General features: G+C 37.9%; 1 protein-coding gene across 1 annotated transcript in view; it reads left to right on the forward strand.

Moving 5' to 3' along the window:
* The first annotated feature begins 4,038 nt into the window (after positions 1-4,038).
* LOC110888990 overlaps positions 4,039-17,161 on the forward strand; it is a 45,714-nt gene continuing 32,591 nt past the window's right edge. Inside the window, exons 1-3 of the mRNA XM_035980372.1 lie at positions 4,039-4,145; positions 4,451-5,411; positions 7,236-8,252. Of these exons, the coding sequence (XP_035836265.1) occupies positions 4,455-5,411; positions 7,236-8,252 (1,974 nt within the window). The 5' untranslated portion in view covers positions 4,039-4,145; positions 4,451-4,454. The remainder of the gene's footprint in view (positions 4,146-4,450; positions 5,412-7,235; positions 8,253-17,161) is intronic.

Raw genomic sequence — 17,161 nt, forward strand, 5'->3', positions numbered from 1 at the left:
AATAGTTTCATTGTATTAACATTTTGGCGTTTATGGTGTTTATTCAAATCGTATGCCATTGGAACCCAGGGTGGTCAGGAAAATCTATCTGAATGGCGTTTTTCAAGGCGTTTTAAAAAGATGGCACATTGTTCTATTATTTTTATAAACAATTTGGCGTTTGTGGTATCTTGGCGTTTTACAATTGTTAGATTATATTTCAGCCACAGTAAAAAAAATACAAGCGAATAAATTAAATTAAAAATCCTAATCAGATCTCTCTTCACAATCTTCACTGTCATCAATTTCTCTGTTCTTTAATAGTACAAGAACTGCCACAAAAAATAGGCATTTTATGTAAAACTTAACAAACCCATCAGTTTGATTATTTTGCCTGCTCGTCTATTGAAGTGGCTTTTTTGTGTATGTTTGGGGACATAGATCTCTGACGTGTGGGTGGATTTTTCGCTTTTTTTCATGTTGATCTTCATCTTTATAATCATCCCACTCTTTTGTGTCATTGATCTCTTCTCCTCATCTAAGCCTTCTTCAAGAACAAAAAATACAAAATGCCATATGACTGGCATCAGTATCTTTTTGTTTAATTTTTGTCCATCTCATGCAGCGAAATCATACTGAGTTACTCGCCTCCGCTAACAATTCATTCAGTGAAACTTCACGAATAACAATACTGAATATCCAAGAAAGCATATTAGCCATCTTTGATTTTTTTAGCGTTTTACAGTGAGTGGTATTTAGTAGTATTGGCGTTTGTTTTTTTGGTTTGATCAAATGGAAGTTGCTGAGACGTATCATTTTATAGGATCTCTTTTTGGCGCCTAAGTTAGGCGGTGCGTTATTATTATAAAGTATTAGTCTTTTCTACTGTTTGTAATTATTGTTTTTGACAAACTTCATCTCTAAAGTCTGTAACACGTCCCATCTTTCAAATTTGGCGTTTTAGATTCTAATATAATAAATTTTCCCTATCTTCAGTATTACTGATTTGCAGTTACTGTTTCTAGTTACATTTTCAAGTTTGTTTTTTATTTATTTTATTACTTTATTATTATTATTATTATTTTGGTTTTTTATAATACTTTTCCAAGGTAATTTTATGATGGTTTGATAAACGCCAAAGATGTAAGACATTTGGCTTTTTGGCGTTTTTATTAGATATGGCGTTGTTATTATATAACAATCAACTGAAAAAGAAAATTAAACAAAATAAATATTGATCTTTCAAATCTTCACTGTCACCAGTCTCTTTTTCTTCTTTTGAAGCATCTTCACTGGCTGTTTCGACTTTCGTATGATTCTTTTTTTATTTTTGTTTTTTGAAGTAGTTTTTTTTTTGTCGTCGTTTGGGAACACAAAGTCTGAAATCAGCATCTTTTTCTATAATTTTTGTCCGTTTCATGCAGCAAAATATTATTGAGTTTACCCTCTTTCAGCCAAAATGTTATCTTTTTTAGCGTTTTACCGAGAAAAAGAACGCCACAAAATAAACCATCTTAAAACTGTAAATTTGATCATGCTAAAATCAATAAAGTGTTGCTGTATGGTGATGGATAACATTGTTAATCCTCAGTTAAGAAAGATAACTGACAATGTTGTCCACCCCATACAGCTACAGTTTATTGACAACAACATATTTGATGTTTGGGTTTCTAGCGTTTATCAGACGAATGGTATATATTAAATATGGCGTTTGGGGTTTTTGTGTGTGTTTTTAATTGAAGGTCTGAGTTGTTGTATATATAAGATTTTTTTGGCGGTTTTTTTAGGCGGGATTTTACTATAATTAAGTTTGGCGTTTTATATCTAATGGCGTTATTAGTTAGAATGGTGTGTGATTTTTGTTTTGGCGTTTTATTTTCATGAGTTGGCGTTTTGTTTGGAGTAGTCAAAAGACGCTTTTACCCTTAATGAAGCGCGTCCACGTAATAAAATTGATGTTATTTACGAAAACGCCACCGCGCCAATCTAGTCCATAGATTGTTTTGATCGGACGATCCATAAGCTTTCTCACCGTTCTCACACTTTCCATCGTTTTCTCTAAATCCTGACCCTATATATATATACATATGTAGCACCAAACACAGACCTAACCCAAAAGCCGAATAACCGACACCTGAGTACCCAATTTGTAATTCGGTTACGAATATGGTTACATCAGTTGAATTGAAAATAACCAACCCGAAACCCAAAAGAAATAATCGAATAACACCTCTAGTGTAACAAGGCCCATGCATGATGACAGAAGAAATATACAGCTCCAGTTAATGATATTATTTTTTAGAGATGAATGCCATTTTAGTCCTTGTGGTTTTGGCCATTTTTGTCAGTTTAGTCCAAAGGTTTCATCTTTTGCTTATGGGTTCAAAAAGATTTCACTGTTGCCATTTTAGTCCACTAGGTGACTTCATCCATTATTTTTGTTAACGAGAAGGGCGATTCGGTCATTTTATATGGCCGAATTGTCTTTCTAGTTAACAGAATCACATATAAAATGACTGAATTGCCCTTCTGGTTAACAGAAAAAATGGAAGAAGTTAACCCAGTGGGCCAAAATGGCAACGGTGAAACCTTTTTGAACCCACAAGAGAAAAATGAAACTTTTGGACTAAACTGACAAAATAACCCAAACCACAGGGCCTAAAATGAGATTTAACTCTATTTTTAAGTAATCAGTAGGTGTGTATTATTATTTTATAGTCATGCGACATGATGTGAGTTTGTTAAAGGAAATAGCATCCAGGTTGCAGATTATTTATGATTATTTTATAAAATTAGGGATGGCAATGGGTTGGGTTTGGGACGAGTTTAGGTGATCCCTAATGCAAACCCGGTTAGATAAGCTTATCTCAAACCTGTCGGGTTTCTAGCGGGTAAATACCCATTGGATATCAGGTATACCCACTGGTTTTGTGTAAACCCGTTAATTTAAAAAAAAATTACTAGTTGAGTATACCTGACCCAAAACCCATCGGGTAACTACGAATCCGTTACATTTAATATTATCACTATAAAAATGTATGAAATAATTACAATGTATACGAAATAAAATATTTGTATGTATAAAAAATGAGTGTATCATATGTATACGTATTTAAAAATATAAAAGAAATTATGCCGGGTATAAAATCGGGTAAATAGGTACACTTTATCGGGTAGTTGGGTCGGGTAAATAGATATATCACTAAATCCTAAGCCCGACCCAAACCCGCGGAAAAAATAAAAACCAATCACAAGCCCGTCCCAAACCCGACTACCGACCCCAAACCCGTCCCAAATGAGTCGGGTTTTAGGTTTACCCATCGGGTTGAGATTTAATTGCCATCCGTGTATAAAGTACATGTTGTTAAGGGAAATAGCACCAATCTTGCAATTTGTTTTTTTGAAGGGCAAGAAACCAATCACCGTGGCACCAGGCGCTGTGGCCAAGGTCGACTACTCGACCGCCACCAATCCCTTGGCTCTCCCAGATGCCCGGAACCCGTTCTCCACCCGCCCGAAGGCACGACGGTTGAATAATCAATAAAATCTCGCCTCTTATCCAAGACGAACCGGCGGCACCCATATTCGCCCTTCACATGGATACCGCAAAATATAATAGAGAGAGTGAGAGTCAAATCTAGGTTACAAAAAATACCAAGTCTTTCCTCAATCACTCCACCACTTCAACATTAGCACCAATTTTGCAATTAATTTGATTTCATTGGATCTGTATGACTTTTTCTTTAAATCTTACGTGGCTTAGTTAATTCTCAATCAATGTGATCTTTTTATATTATTTGTTCAGAGTGGACTTCGATTATAAAATGTAAACTTATGTGTAGTTAAAGTATCATTTTCTCAGCCGGAAACAAGGTAATTGCACGTTACCATTTAAAAATATCCTAGCTAGCTCATCTTCAATAAACAAAAAACAAAATACTATTAAAAAAAAGATCCATTTTTTATATTTTATACACCGACTATGAAATAAAGAAACAAGAAAAAAAGCAGGACGGTAGGTACTATTTACACTCGTTTCCACTGCCTTTCCCTTTAATTCCCTCTCACTCACATTCCGTCAACATCTCCAAATCCTTCTCACGCCACTGCCATTCAATCTACCCGCTGCTTAATTCTGTTCAGAGCCTTTTCATACCCATTACCAGGTTCCCACCTTCAACCCATTTTAACTATTACCGGCCCCTCTCTGTTTGTTTGGCACTACAAAAACTTTCTGTTTTGATAAATCAACGAAATGAGAACCCGGGATTACTAACCCGGTTACAATACTTTTGAAATCTAAAAGAAAAGGATATAATTTTTAACAGAGATTTTTTTTTTTTTTTTTTTTTTTTTCAAAATAAATTGCTTCAAAAGTTTTCATATATAGTTTGGTGGCTCGTATGTATAAGTTACCTTCTCAATCCTTTGTAACCCAATAATTTTTCAATCTTTTTTACTTTATAAACAGAAACATGACAACAGCAATTGCCAAGTTTGCTCACTTACAAATCCCACTTGAAGACGTAGTAAAGGCCACCGACAACTTTGCTGATGATAACATCATCGGACGCGGTGGATTGGGACGTGTATACAAAGGACAACTCCAGCGGTCCGGGGAGTTGATCACCATTTCTGCGCTGAGGATAGATCGTAAGCACGGTGGAGGAGTCGTCGAGTTCTGGACCGAAGTTTCAATGCTTTCTGATCTCAAGCATCCAAATATAGTCTCTATTGTCGGATTTTGTGATGACAAACATGAGAAGATCATTGTGACCACGTATGAGGCCAAAAATGGAAGTCTCAAGAAGCATCTAAACAGCCCGATCCTCACATGGGCACAAAGATTGAAGATATGTGTTGGCGTGGCTCGTGCGTTGAGTTACCTTCACTATGATGAGGGACGTGGTTATGGTGTTATACATCTCAACGTCAACAGCTCCACAATTTTATTAGACGAGAATTGGGAACCCAAGTTATCCGGTTTTAAAGTTTCCATCAAACAATCACTTAACCGAATGGACCAGGTCGTCCTTTCTGAACCTATTGGCACAATAGGGTATTTGGACCCAGAAACTGAAAAGTCCAAAGGGGTGACCTGCAAGTCAGACATCTACACATTTGGTGTGGTTTTATTTGAAATATTGTGTGGGAGGAGAGCATATATTAAGAACGACGCTAATAGGTTACTAGCTCCATTGGTCATTCAACATTATGAAAACGAAACGTTGCCGGATATAATCCAAGCCAATCTAAAGAATCAAATGTCCAAATACCAAATTTGCATAAGATCACTCAGAATATACTCAGAAATGGCATATTCTTGCCTAAAGGAAGAGCGAGCACATCGACCGCGTATGTTCAGTATTGTTAATGAACTTGAGAAAGCATTGGAAAAAGCATTGAAGTTTCAACCACGACCTGAAAATTTTGTAAGATCTTTTTTGACTCTTTTGTTTTTCTTTACGCCTTTAAGTTAATTTTCCTTTGTTCTTAATTTGTATACTTCAAATATTATCACTTTAAGAGGAAAAAAACTGATATTGCCGTAAAATATTTGTTGATTTTTAACAATATAATATTGTTAATTATACTTTAAAATTCATAGTTAGTTACAACTAAAATAAAATTAATTAAAAGAATTGCTATATAACAGTTGTTTATTAAATAAAAGTTGTTTTTATTGTATTTATAAAATTACTTGCGATCTGCGATCCTGGTCGTGAGTGGCCTTTCCCTATAGGTGCGCGAGGTGGGGTCTGGCTATGTTGGACGTTCAAAATAGTATTGTTAATTACCTATATATTAAAATTCAAACTGAATGAACAGTAACTTAAAATTCAAACTGAATGAACAGTAACGTTAGTAATTAGTAATAGTAATTAGTAATTAGTATTAGTAAGTTATAACAAAATGCAACAAGTATGAATAGTGGTTGCTAAATTTATTTATTTATTTTAGAGTAAATTACGATTTTGGCCTCTTTGGTTATATCACTTTTACCTTTTTAGCCCAAAAAATAATCTTTTAACATCTGAGCCCAAACGTCTTTTTTTCTAACCCTTTTGGTCCCTAACACTTACCCCATCCATTTACTTTTAGGGGCCAAAAGGGTTGGAAAAAAGTCGTTGGGGGCCAAAAGGGTTTGAAAAAAAAACGTTGGGGGCCCAGATGTTAAAAATTCATTTTTTGGCTAAAAGAGTAAAAGTGATATAACCCCATGAGCCAAAATCGTAATTTACTCTTTGTTTTATTATTATTACTATTATTACTATTATTTTTATTACTTTTAAAGTTTTTTTCCTCATAAAATTTTACGACGTGCTTATTCTTTATCTAAAGTTTAATTCGAACGTGTCTATATAGTTGTGTTCTTGTTCTTTACCATGACAAACTGAACAGCTACCATATCAGTACTGTAAGTTAAAAAATACACGTGCCGGAATCAAACCGACACTGTAACGAACCAAACCAAACCGATACCGACTGAAAGCCCGCAGCGAAGCACGGAGTATACCACTAGTTATACTTAAATTTCATTGTTATTAGTTACACTAAATGAAAACTTTAATTAAAATTATCTCAAAATCACCATATATCAGTTGTTTATTAAATGTTTTTATATTGTATTTTTTAACTTACAGTACTGATATTTTTAAATCTTTGTATTACTTCTTCTTGATAATCATCAAGATGTCTTTGGTACCCGTATATATCACAACCATCTTACCACCACCACTACCCACAAAATTATTTTTAACGAAAATAAGAAAATTGTACTTTTGTTCTATTAACTTTGACAATTACCCTTATTCTCCTTTTCGTTTAGCGTTTCTTACGTATCCATCCTTCCAGTAGATGGACTTTAGAAGGGGATGTTAAATGTAGACACGTTGAAAAAGATCCGTATGCTGCACCCATTTATAAAAAAAAAGGTTAAGTAACTAGAGAAAAACTAAAAGAATTTCAACAACACTACTTTATCTAATTACACCATCCCCTCTTAAGAATTTTATACTCAATCAAAAAACCTCTCAACCGAATCCCAAATACCAAACTAATGGAATCACTCAATTCATGACCCCACATTTCTTGTTTTCATAGAGCCTTCAGGATCCAAACTAGGGTTCTCTCATTACGCTTCTCATTTACATAGAGCCTTCAAGATCAATTTTATTAACCGTTCTCATGTATCTAACAGGTATATATAATTTCATAATTTGTAATTCTCTTTTCCCTTTGTCACATGTTTGCAGGGAAATAACTTGGAACACTTGAAGATTGAGCTTGATGATATAAAGTTAGCCACCCATAATTTTTCAGACACATATAAAACTGCCTCTGACAATTTCTATACTTGGTACGAAGTAGAACTCGGCAATTTTGATAAAGAAAAGCCTTCCTCCATAGAAGGGATAAGTAAAAGTAAACTATTTAAGAAACACGACGCAGTTGTTTTAAAGCGCTTCCTTCCTAAAGTTGACGAGCTCGAAGAAGAATTATTTTTCACAGAACTTGAAGTGCTTGCTAGTGTTAAGCATCACAACATAGTCACTCTAATAGGATTTTGTGTTGAAGGTTTTGAGAGGATACTTGTCACCGAGAAATTTTCTAATGGATCACTTGGTGATTATTTGGGTAACGCAAAAAAAATGCATAATTTGACTTGGGAAAAACGTTTGAAAATCTGCATTGACGGTGCACACGCACTGAATTACCTTCATTATGAGATGGATGATAAAAAAATGATGATACACAGTGATATACATCCTTTTAGATTTGGGTTGGATGAGAATTGGAGGGCAAAGATCGAAGACTTTGAGTTGGCAGTATTTTTGCCTCCGAATCAACAAGACGAAACTCTGTATAAAAGAACATATTTTGAGTCAAAGTACCATGTGGATCCAGAATATGCGAAGACCGGTAAGCTAAAAAGAGAGTCGGATGTGTATAGCTTTGGAGTAGTTATGTTTGAAATTCTATGCGGAAGAGTAGCTTGGGACCAAATTTACCTTACGAAGAGTAAGAAAGGGTTGGTTCATGTTGCAAGACAAAACTTCTCCAATGGGACAATAGAGGACATCATAGATCCTATACTAAAGGAAGAAACCAGTAATCAGAGTCATGGTCCAATTGGAAGAGCCAATAAGGATTCTTTGTACACATTTTTAAAAGTTGCAAACCAGTGTGTGGCGGACAGTCAAGACCAACGTCCAACAATGAAAGTTGTTCTTAATGAACTTGAGCAAGCATTGGTCTTTCAAGTAAGTCAGGTATGTTTATGTTTGTGTGTAATCATAGGGTGCATATTATCTTAAGGCCCAGACTATCCGGACACCTTCTCCGCCTAATTTCACACTTTTTGTGCCCTAGACGCCTCGTATAGCTCTATACGAGGCGTATATGCACTGAATTCGAGGGGGTCTCAGAGGGTGTCAGGCACGATGTTTAAGGAACCCTATACGAAGGGTATAGCTCTATACGAGGCGTCTATGCTTGGTTTTTTTTTTTGGCTGAAATGAGGGGTGTTTTGGTGGGTTTTTGTATGGTTTTTTGGATAGTTTGGAAGATATGTTTATTTTATTTTTATTTTTGGCTAAAAAAAGTTTTGTTTTTTTTTTGTTTTTTACACTATAAAAAATTTTTGTTTTTTAAAAATCAATGATTTTAAAAATCAACTATTTTAAAAATCGGCTCTTTAAATATATTATATCGATTAAATATTATATTGTTTTTAACATTTTACTTTTTTAAATATTATTCTTTCGATTAACATTTTATCTCTTTCAAATATTGTTTCCGTATTATATTCAGGGGATATATTGTTTCCGTATTATATTCAAAACATACTTTGTTTCCGTATTATATAAATTTAAGACAACAATCATTAAGTAACCGAATAACTGAAAACAAACATAAATATGACATATATAAGATAACTTTTTACATCCATAACAAAAATATATAAGATAAGTTTGTACATCCATAATAAAAATAAAAACAACAACATGTCTATGCATCCAAATCCGAATCCGAATCCGAATCCTGATGCTGCTGCTGCGGCTGCTGCTGATGTGGTGCTCGAACCGGTGGAAGCGGTATCGGGGGTAATCCCTCTCTCTCTCGTCTATCCTGCTCCGCCCGTACCAGCCAACCTACAAAATCGTTGAGCCTGTCAAGCTCGGCTCGTACATCCGGATGTAGCGCAGCTCCGGGGGCATGACCTGGAATAATGTGTCGTGGAAACTGAGGTGCCCCGGCAGGTGGCGGTGGCTGTGGCACCGCTGCACCGTCTACATCCTCCGGAGGGTCCTCCACGGGCACTGCATCAGCAGGATCTGCAGGAGGATGAACGGGCTCGAAATGCTCTGGTAGGGCCTACTCTGTCCATACGCCCCCATCGCGGTTTTTAAACCGCGGGCCAACGGCGAACCTCTTGATGACCTTCATCCCCCACAGCGTCTGAAAACCCATCCGCGTCGGCATGACTGGCGGCGTCCGTAGATGTGGGTCCTGGTGTGGTACGAGGCCCAATGAACGGGCAATGACGGTCACGTACGCCCCGCCATACAAAAATCCGCGTTCCTGCCGGTGATGGGCGGAGGCGTAGTACTGGGCTAGACCGTGTGCTAGCGCGCACGGCCTCCTATACAACAAACAATACAGAAAAAAAGATCTATCGTCATACACCACTCACGGCTGTAGCCGCGCGCTGAAATAGAAGTAGCGAGCAAATGGTGCAGATACCTGCAGATAGTGTTAGCGAAATACAAAAAACAGAGATTAATAAACAGTGCATATAATCACAATAATTGCCATAATAAACGTACATACCTGTACAGTGGGTCCCTAACAAACGACACCCTCCCCTTCGACTTGTCGTGCTCCCAATGATCCGCCCCCGCAATCACCTGCCAAAACCCTACAAGAATGGGTTTTTCAACCACCACTAGCCCCGCTGTGTAAATCTCAGTCTCGATCTCCTCCTGCATGTATAAACCACAATGCACCGCAAACTCTGCTAGCGTCATCGAACCCATAACGCCAGCAAGCCTGAAAGAAACCTCAGGCGGAGGAGGAGCACCTGGGTGCGGGAGCGGCACTGGGACCCCAGGAGGGTAAAATGTGAATGACGAAAGGAACTCGACCAGCAGCTCCCTGTAGGTCGGCGTGTGCGCCAAATCAAAAAGGCGATGCCACGGCGAATCGACAGGTATAAACCGACGCACTCTCGGAGTCTCAGCAATCCCGTCCATCGCATCTGTAACACCCCAACCCGGAAGGGCTGACGTGTCATAATAACGGTAACATAAACAAAAGTCATAATTCCATTTATTTATTTGATAAGGATACAACCACCCGGCTATTAAAATTAAGATTTATATACAAGCGGAGACATTTATCTTAATTAACTAACATCTTCAGATTTATTCCTAGGCTTTATCCTTCTCTCTTCTCCCCTCCCAAAGTAACCTGTGGACCTGTATATACAAAAAGTTTACGGAATGAGCCGAATGCTCAGTACGGAATTATAGGCTCAAATAACAAATAACGCTTCATATGAAATCTTATCCGGATGGAACTTTAGGCGAAAATGATACGATGCAAGAACAAAATTTCATAATCATATCTTACGGATGTACCCATGAGCAAACTTAAAACGTGACAATACACAGGTAGCTACTCCTGCATAATTATCACATGAGATGGCGAATTGGCATACCCGTTATCCACCTCCTTATACTTAAATCCTAGGATCGATCCATACGCCTCCTAATAGCCTTATGTACCACACTTGTACTTAAGAGACGTCGTGAACTGATCTCTCCGTCACGGATGGAGCACATGATGTTGATGCCACAACAACATGCTCGTGGGACACTCCACGAGAAGCGATACTCAGGGTATCAGAGTACAAATGGTCTTATTCACATAACTTATAAAACTTATTTTCATAACAAAACGGAACATATATTGGAACATGCGATAATGAGTATAACAACATAATACTATCGCATGACATGAAAGTTAAATCAAATGTTTAGGATAGGAATCGAACGGACTGTCAAATGAATCGATAATCAAAGACGTGAGGAGTTTTTAACAGATATAGTAATTTAGTGGTTTTATAACAATTTGAATATGAAGCAATAAAGAGTGGGGTAAGGATCCGTACCTTAATAACTTCAAAGTGACGCTACCTTGTGTTAATATTTTAGATTTATATGGGCAGAGTTTCGACTACTGATTAATCTTTTTACCTAATAACATGCACACAAACTAGGTTAGTAACTTAATACAGCATTTACGTCAATTCACGAGATCAAACCCTCACAACTATTATCAAGTGCAATACTTAATAATTCAATCGGATTCACAACGAATAACAGAGCATAGTCCGAATTCGAACAGCACTCAAATATTCAAGTCGAAATCACGACGAATAATCAAAGTACAAGCTCAATTTGAGCGGCACTCGGACAATCGTTGGATAGTTACAATCGATCGGACGTTGAATCGTAATAGCGATCGAGTTATTACCCTGATTGCGGCAGCACTTCGTGATCGTGTGTGTTTAATTGTGATATAATAGCCTAACTCGATGTACAGAGCGAATTTGGCCGACGTTTTAACACCCCTGTGCAAGTGCCAAGGTCGGCTATTTATAGCAAGAATTTGGCCTCGCTTACGGACCGTATGACCTGACCCTTACGGTCCGTAAGGGAGCTCGGTTAGCTTACGGTCCGTAAGGACCAACCCTTACGGTCCGTAAAAGGACACCGAAACTTCTTTTTGCTTGCTCCTTACGGGACTAGCCTATTTTATTTAATAATTTTATAAAATTTGATTTTTATAATAATTTATAAAGATAATCGTCAACTAGGTTTTGCCCCCCTTGAGTTTTAGGGGCCCTGATCCTGATTCTGATTGTTCTGAAACTTTCAGGGTTTGTGCAGAATTACTTGGGTGTCTTAATTAGGGTTTTCTAGTGGTCTATTATTCTTTTTATTTCTAGAATAATGATTTTAAATTTATGGGCATTACAACTATTACCCCCTTAAAAGAAATTTCGTCCTCGAAATTTTTCAAATAAGAATCTAACCTATCGCATAAGTAACAGAAACGAAATTTTCTTAGCAGAGTTACTAACTTATATAATCAGAATCTCCTAACCACACATGTGTATCTGAAATTCATAACTAAAGTCATGACTATACTTGTCAGTTACCTTATATATGTGTCCTAATGGTCCTTTTATAACGTATCTTAATAAAATATCTTATCTTACGAAAAGTTAATAGAGACTTACAGATACTTAGAGTAACTATTAGTACTGATATTTCCTACATAGATATGCTTAGTCATAGCTAAAATATATTCACATAAGGTAAAGCATAAATGATCGTAAACAGAAACAATCATATATCAAAGAGCAAGATTTACCGTTACTTGACTAAAATTCTATTGCGAGAATAGATTAGGGTATAGAGAATGAATAGACTCTTCAGACTCCCACGTTGCTTCGTGTTCAGAGTGATTTTTCCAAAGGACTTTAACATACGGAATTACTTTCCTACGTAAAACCTTTTCTTGTCGATCTAAGATGGCTTCTGGTTCCTCTTCGTAGGACAAATCTTCGTGAATTGTAAGTAACGGATAACTAATGACATGGAGTGGATGATAATTATATCCTCTTAGAGAGGATACATGAAAAACGTTATGAACGTGAGAGAGTTGAGGAGGTAAAGCTAGTCGATACGATACTTCCCCAATTCTTTCAAGGATTTCAAACGGACCTATGAAACGGGGACTAAGTTTCCCTTTAATTCCAAATCTACGAACGCCACGCCAAGGTGATACCTTTAAGAATACGTGATCACCAATTTTAAATTCGAGGGGTCGTCTATCTTGATCTGCATAGCTCTTTTGTCTACTCTGAGCTTCTTTTAGTTTTTCTCGGGCTATAGTGACTTTTTCATTTGTAATCTGAACTAATCTGGCCCTTCAATAATCTTTTCTCCTACTTCATCCCAGCATAATGGTGCGCGACATTTCCGACCGTACAAAAGCTCAAAAGGTGCCATGCCAATACTTGCTTGCCAACTATTGTTGTAAGCGAACTCAACAAGACATAAATATTCATCCCAGTTTCCAGACCATTCAAGTGCGCATGCTCGGAGCATGTCTTCCAAGGTCTGAATCATGCGTTCTGACTGCCCATCTGTTTGTGGATGGAAAGCCGTACTAAACTTTAGTCGTGTCCCCCAAGCTGCCTGAAAACCTTTCCAAAATCGTGAGGTGAAACGTGGGTCTCTATCGGAAACAATGGAAGAGGGTGTGCCATGGAGTCGAATAATTTCTTGAAGAAATATTTCGGATAACTTATTAACCGAAAATCCTTGCTGAATTGGTAGAAAATGTGCTGACTTTGACAATCTATCGATGACAACCCATACAACATCATTCTTCTTGAATGTCTTAGGTAAACCAGTAACAAAATCCATTGTGATCTCATCCCACTTCCATATGGGAATATCCAATGGCTGCAACAGACCGCTTGCTCGTTTGTGTTCAATTTTCACTTGTTGGCAAGTCAGACATTTACTTACGTATCGAGCAACGTCTTCCTTCATGCCATTCCACCAGAAGTTCTGTCTTAAATCTCTATACATCTTGGTAGATCCTGGGTGAATCGAAAATGGTAAGCTGTGAGCTTCAGCTAACAATGACTCACGAAGGGTGGAGTCATCGGGTACACAAAGTCTTTTGCCGCACCAAATCACCCCCTGATGGTCTATACTAAATTCAGATTGCTTACCCACCTCGAGATTTTGCACAATTGCCCAAAGTTCTCCATCTTGCTTTTGTGCATCTTTGATCCGGGATATGAGGTCGGGTTCAATCTGCATTCTAGCTAGATATCCATCAGATTTACTAACCTGAAGCCAAATGTCCATCCTTTCGAGATCCTTCCTAATATGAGGTTGAATTTGTAGGCAAGATATAGTCCCGGAATTCTTTCGGCTTAATGCGTCAGCTACAACGTTGGCTTTGCCTGGATGGTATTGAATATTTGCGTCATAATCTTTTAAAAGTTCTAACCACCTTCTTTGCCTCATATTTAGCTCCTTCTGCGTAAATATATACTTGAGGCTCTTGTGGTCGGTAAAGATGTCACAACTTTCACCATACAGATAGTGTCGCCAAATCTTAAGTGCAAAGACGACTGCGGCTAATTCTAAATCATGTGTAGGATAGTTAACTTCATAAGGCTTATATTGACGGGAGGCATAAGCGATAACCTTCCCATGTTGCATTAGCACACAACCTAATCCTTTCTTTGAGGCATCACTGTAGACTTGGTAACCTCCTGATCCAGAAGGGAGAGCGAGTATCGGAGAGGATACGAGTCGTTTCTTTAATTCTTCAAAGCTTTTTTTCTTGTTCCTCATTCCATGAGTACTTCACCCCTTTCCTTAGGAGTTTTGTGAGTGGTAAAGCAATTACCGAGAATCTTTCAACAAATCTTCGGTAATAGCCAGCAAGACCCAAGAAACTTCGTATTTCGGTAACAGAAGTGGGTCTTGGACATTTTGTAATAGCTTCCACCTTTGTTGGGTCTACCATAATTCCTTCTGCTGATATGACATGACCTAGGAATGACACTTGGCTAAGCCAAAAGTCACATTTGGAAAACTTCGCGTACAACTTCTCCTGCCGCAAGGTTCCAAGTACTATATGTAGATGTGCTTCATGCTCTTCGCGACTCTTAGAATATACCAGAATGTCATCGATAAAGACAATAATGAATTTGTCTAGGAATTGGTGAAATACGCGATTCATCAAATCCATAAAGACTGCGGGTGCATTAGTTAGCCCAAAGGGCATAACCAAAAATTCGTAATGACCATATCGAGTACGAAAAGCGGTCTTGGGAACATCATCATTCTTGACCTTTAGCTGATGGTACCCAGACCTTAGGTCGATTTTTGAGAAGAACTGAGCCCCCTGAAGTTGATCAAAGAGATCATCAATGCGAGGTAGAGGATACTGATTACGAATAGTAATCTTGTTCAGCTCTCGGTAGTCAATGCATAAACGCATACTACCGTCTTTTTTCTTCACAAATAAGACCGGAGCACCCCAAGGTGAAACACTGGGTCTTATGAATCCTAGATCTAACAATTCTTGCAATTGTTCCTTCAACTCCTTCAGTTCCATCGGGGCCATACGGTATGGAGCTTTAGAAATAGGTTCGGCACCAGGGATCAAGTCGATGGTGAATTCTAACTGACGTTCGGGTGGTAATCCCAGGAGTTCATCCGGAAATACATTAGGATATTCACGAACAACGGAGTGACTATCGATACTCTTAACACTAGCAGAAGTATCCCTAATCGATGCTAGGAATCCAGCACAGCCGTTTGATATGGATTTTCGAGCCTTAAGCGCAGAGATAATTTTAAGAGATTTATGAGCTTGAGTTCCCTGATATATAATATCAGGATGATGAAGATCACCGAAAATAACACGGCGAGAATGACAATCTATAGTTACGTGATGTCGATATAACCAATCTATTCCTAGAATAACATCAAAGTCATACATATGTATAGGAAATAGGTCTGCCTTATACACAATAGATTCAATACGGATCGGACAATCTTTATATACGTAAGTGATTACGGATGAAGTTCCTATGGGAGTGGAAATGGTTAAAGTATGATCTAAGAGAGTTGGTCTTATCGGAAGGTATTTAGTAAACGAGTGGGATACTAAAGAATGGGTCGCTCCTGTATCGAATAACACATAGATACTACGTTCACCAATCTGAAGGGTTCCAGATACAGTACCTGGAACATTAGCAGCGTCAGTAGCAGAAAGTGCGAAAACTCTTCCTCCAACATTGGGTTGATTATTCTTCTTAATATCTTTCTTAGGACATTCCTTGATCATGTGTCCAGTTTGGCCACATCTAAAACATGCTCCTGTACTTCGGTGACATATGCCCTGATGTCTTTTACCACAAGTATTACATAGAGGATATGTAATCTGACTTGGGTTTACTTGTTGATTCAGTGGTTGAGATCTAATAGGTTCTGCATACAACTGAATCTGGTTTTGAGCAGTCCTTGGGTTTTGAATTCTAGGTTGCCATGGACGTGCCTGATTTCCAAAGTTTTGATTTCCTTGCACTTTGCGATCTTGACGCTGTGGCGTAGTGGATGATTGGCCGAATTCTTGCTTAAATTGGCCTTCCCTATTTCTCTTCTTATTATCCCCAGTTCGAGATAGGAATTCTTTCCTTTCGAATTCAAAAGTTTTGATTGCATCAGCAACTTCGGTGATATCCTTAAATTTCATATACATGATCGACTTCCTAATTCGATCATTAACTGCCCACTTGCATTTTTCCGCCTGGACTTCTGCCGATCCGGCAACATCTCCTACAATACTAGCCAACCTTGAAAATCGAGTAATGAACTCAGAGGCTGGTTCATCACTCCCCTGTCGAATTATTGCATACTCCCTGATATAAGCTTCTTTATCAGCGGTCGAAAAATACTTGTCGTAAAAGATATTACGAAAGTCGACCCATGAAAGATTGGCGTCAAAATCATCCCCTCCTTTGACTTGCTTATATCCTTCCCACCAAGTTTGTGCGTCATCTTCCAATTTGTAGGTAGCCAGTCTAACTTTGTATTGCTCCGGAACTCCAAGAACTCCGAAGATCTTTTCAACATGAGCTATCCAGTTTCTTGCTTCGACTGGATTAGTAGCGTGACTAAAGGATTTCGGCTTTTGTTTTTGGAATTTACTAATCCATATGTCTATACTATAAGTAATATTGTTAGTGGTATTCTCACGAATTTCACCACTAGAGGTTAGATTAGTGTTAGTGCGTTCTGGATGACGAGTTTGTTGAATGACGGCCTCAGCTGTTTGGGTAACAAGGTTTGGAAGCAACCCAGCAACAGCCTGGTTGATAGCGTTAATTATGTTTGGATCGACTGGAGTCTCATTCGAAGAAGTGTTGTTACGTTCATGGTTAGTACGAGTATTCCTACGTGGCGGACGACGAGGAGGCATCTATAAGAATAGACATAGGAGTTAAACCAAATAAGAGATCAAGTTGAATCCTATCATAGATATCTACCCATTCCTCACAGGTCTTAATTAC

This window comes from Helianthus annuus, chromosome 11, assembly GCF_002127325.2.
Source record: "Helianthus annuus cultivar XRQ/B chromosome 11, HanXRQr2.0-SUNRISE, whole genome shotgun sequence".
Taxonomy (NCBI): domain Eukaryota; kingdom Viridiplantae; phylum Streptophyta; class Magnoliopsida; order Asterales; family Asteraceae; genus Helianthus; species Helianthus annuus.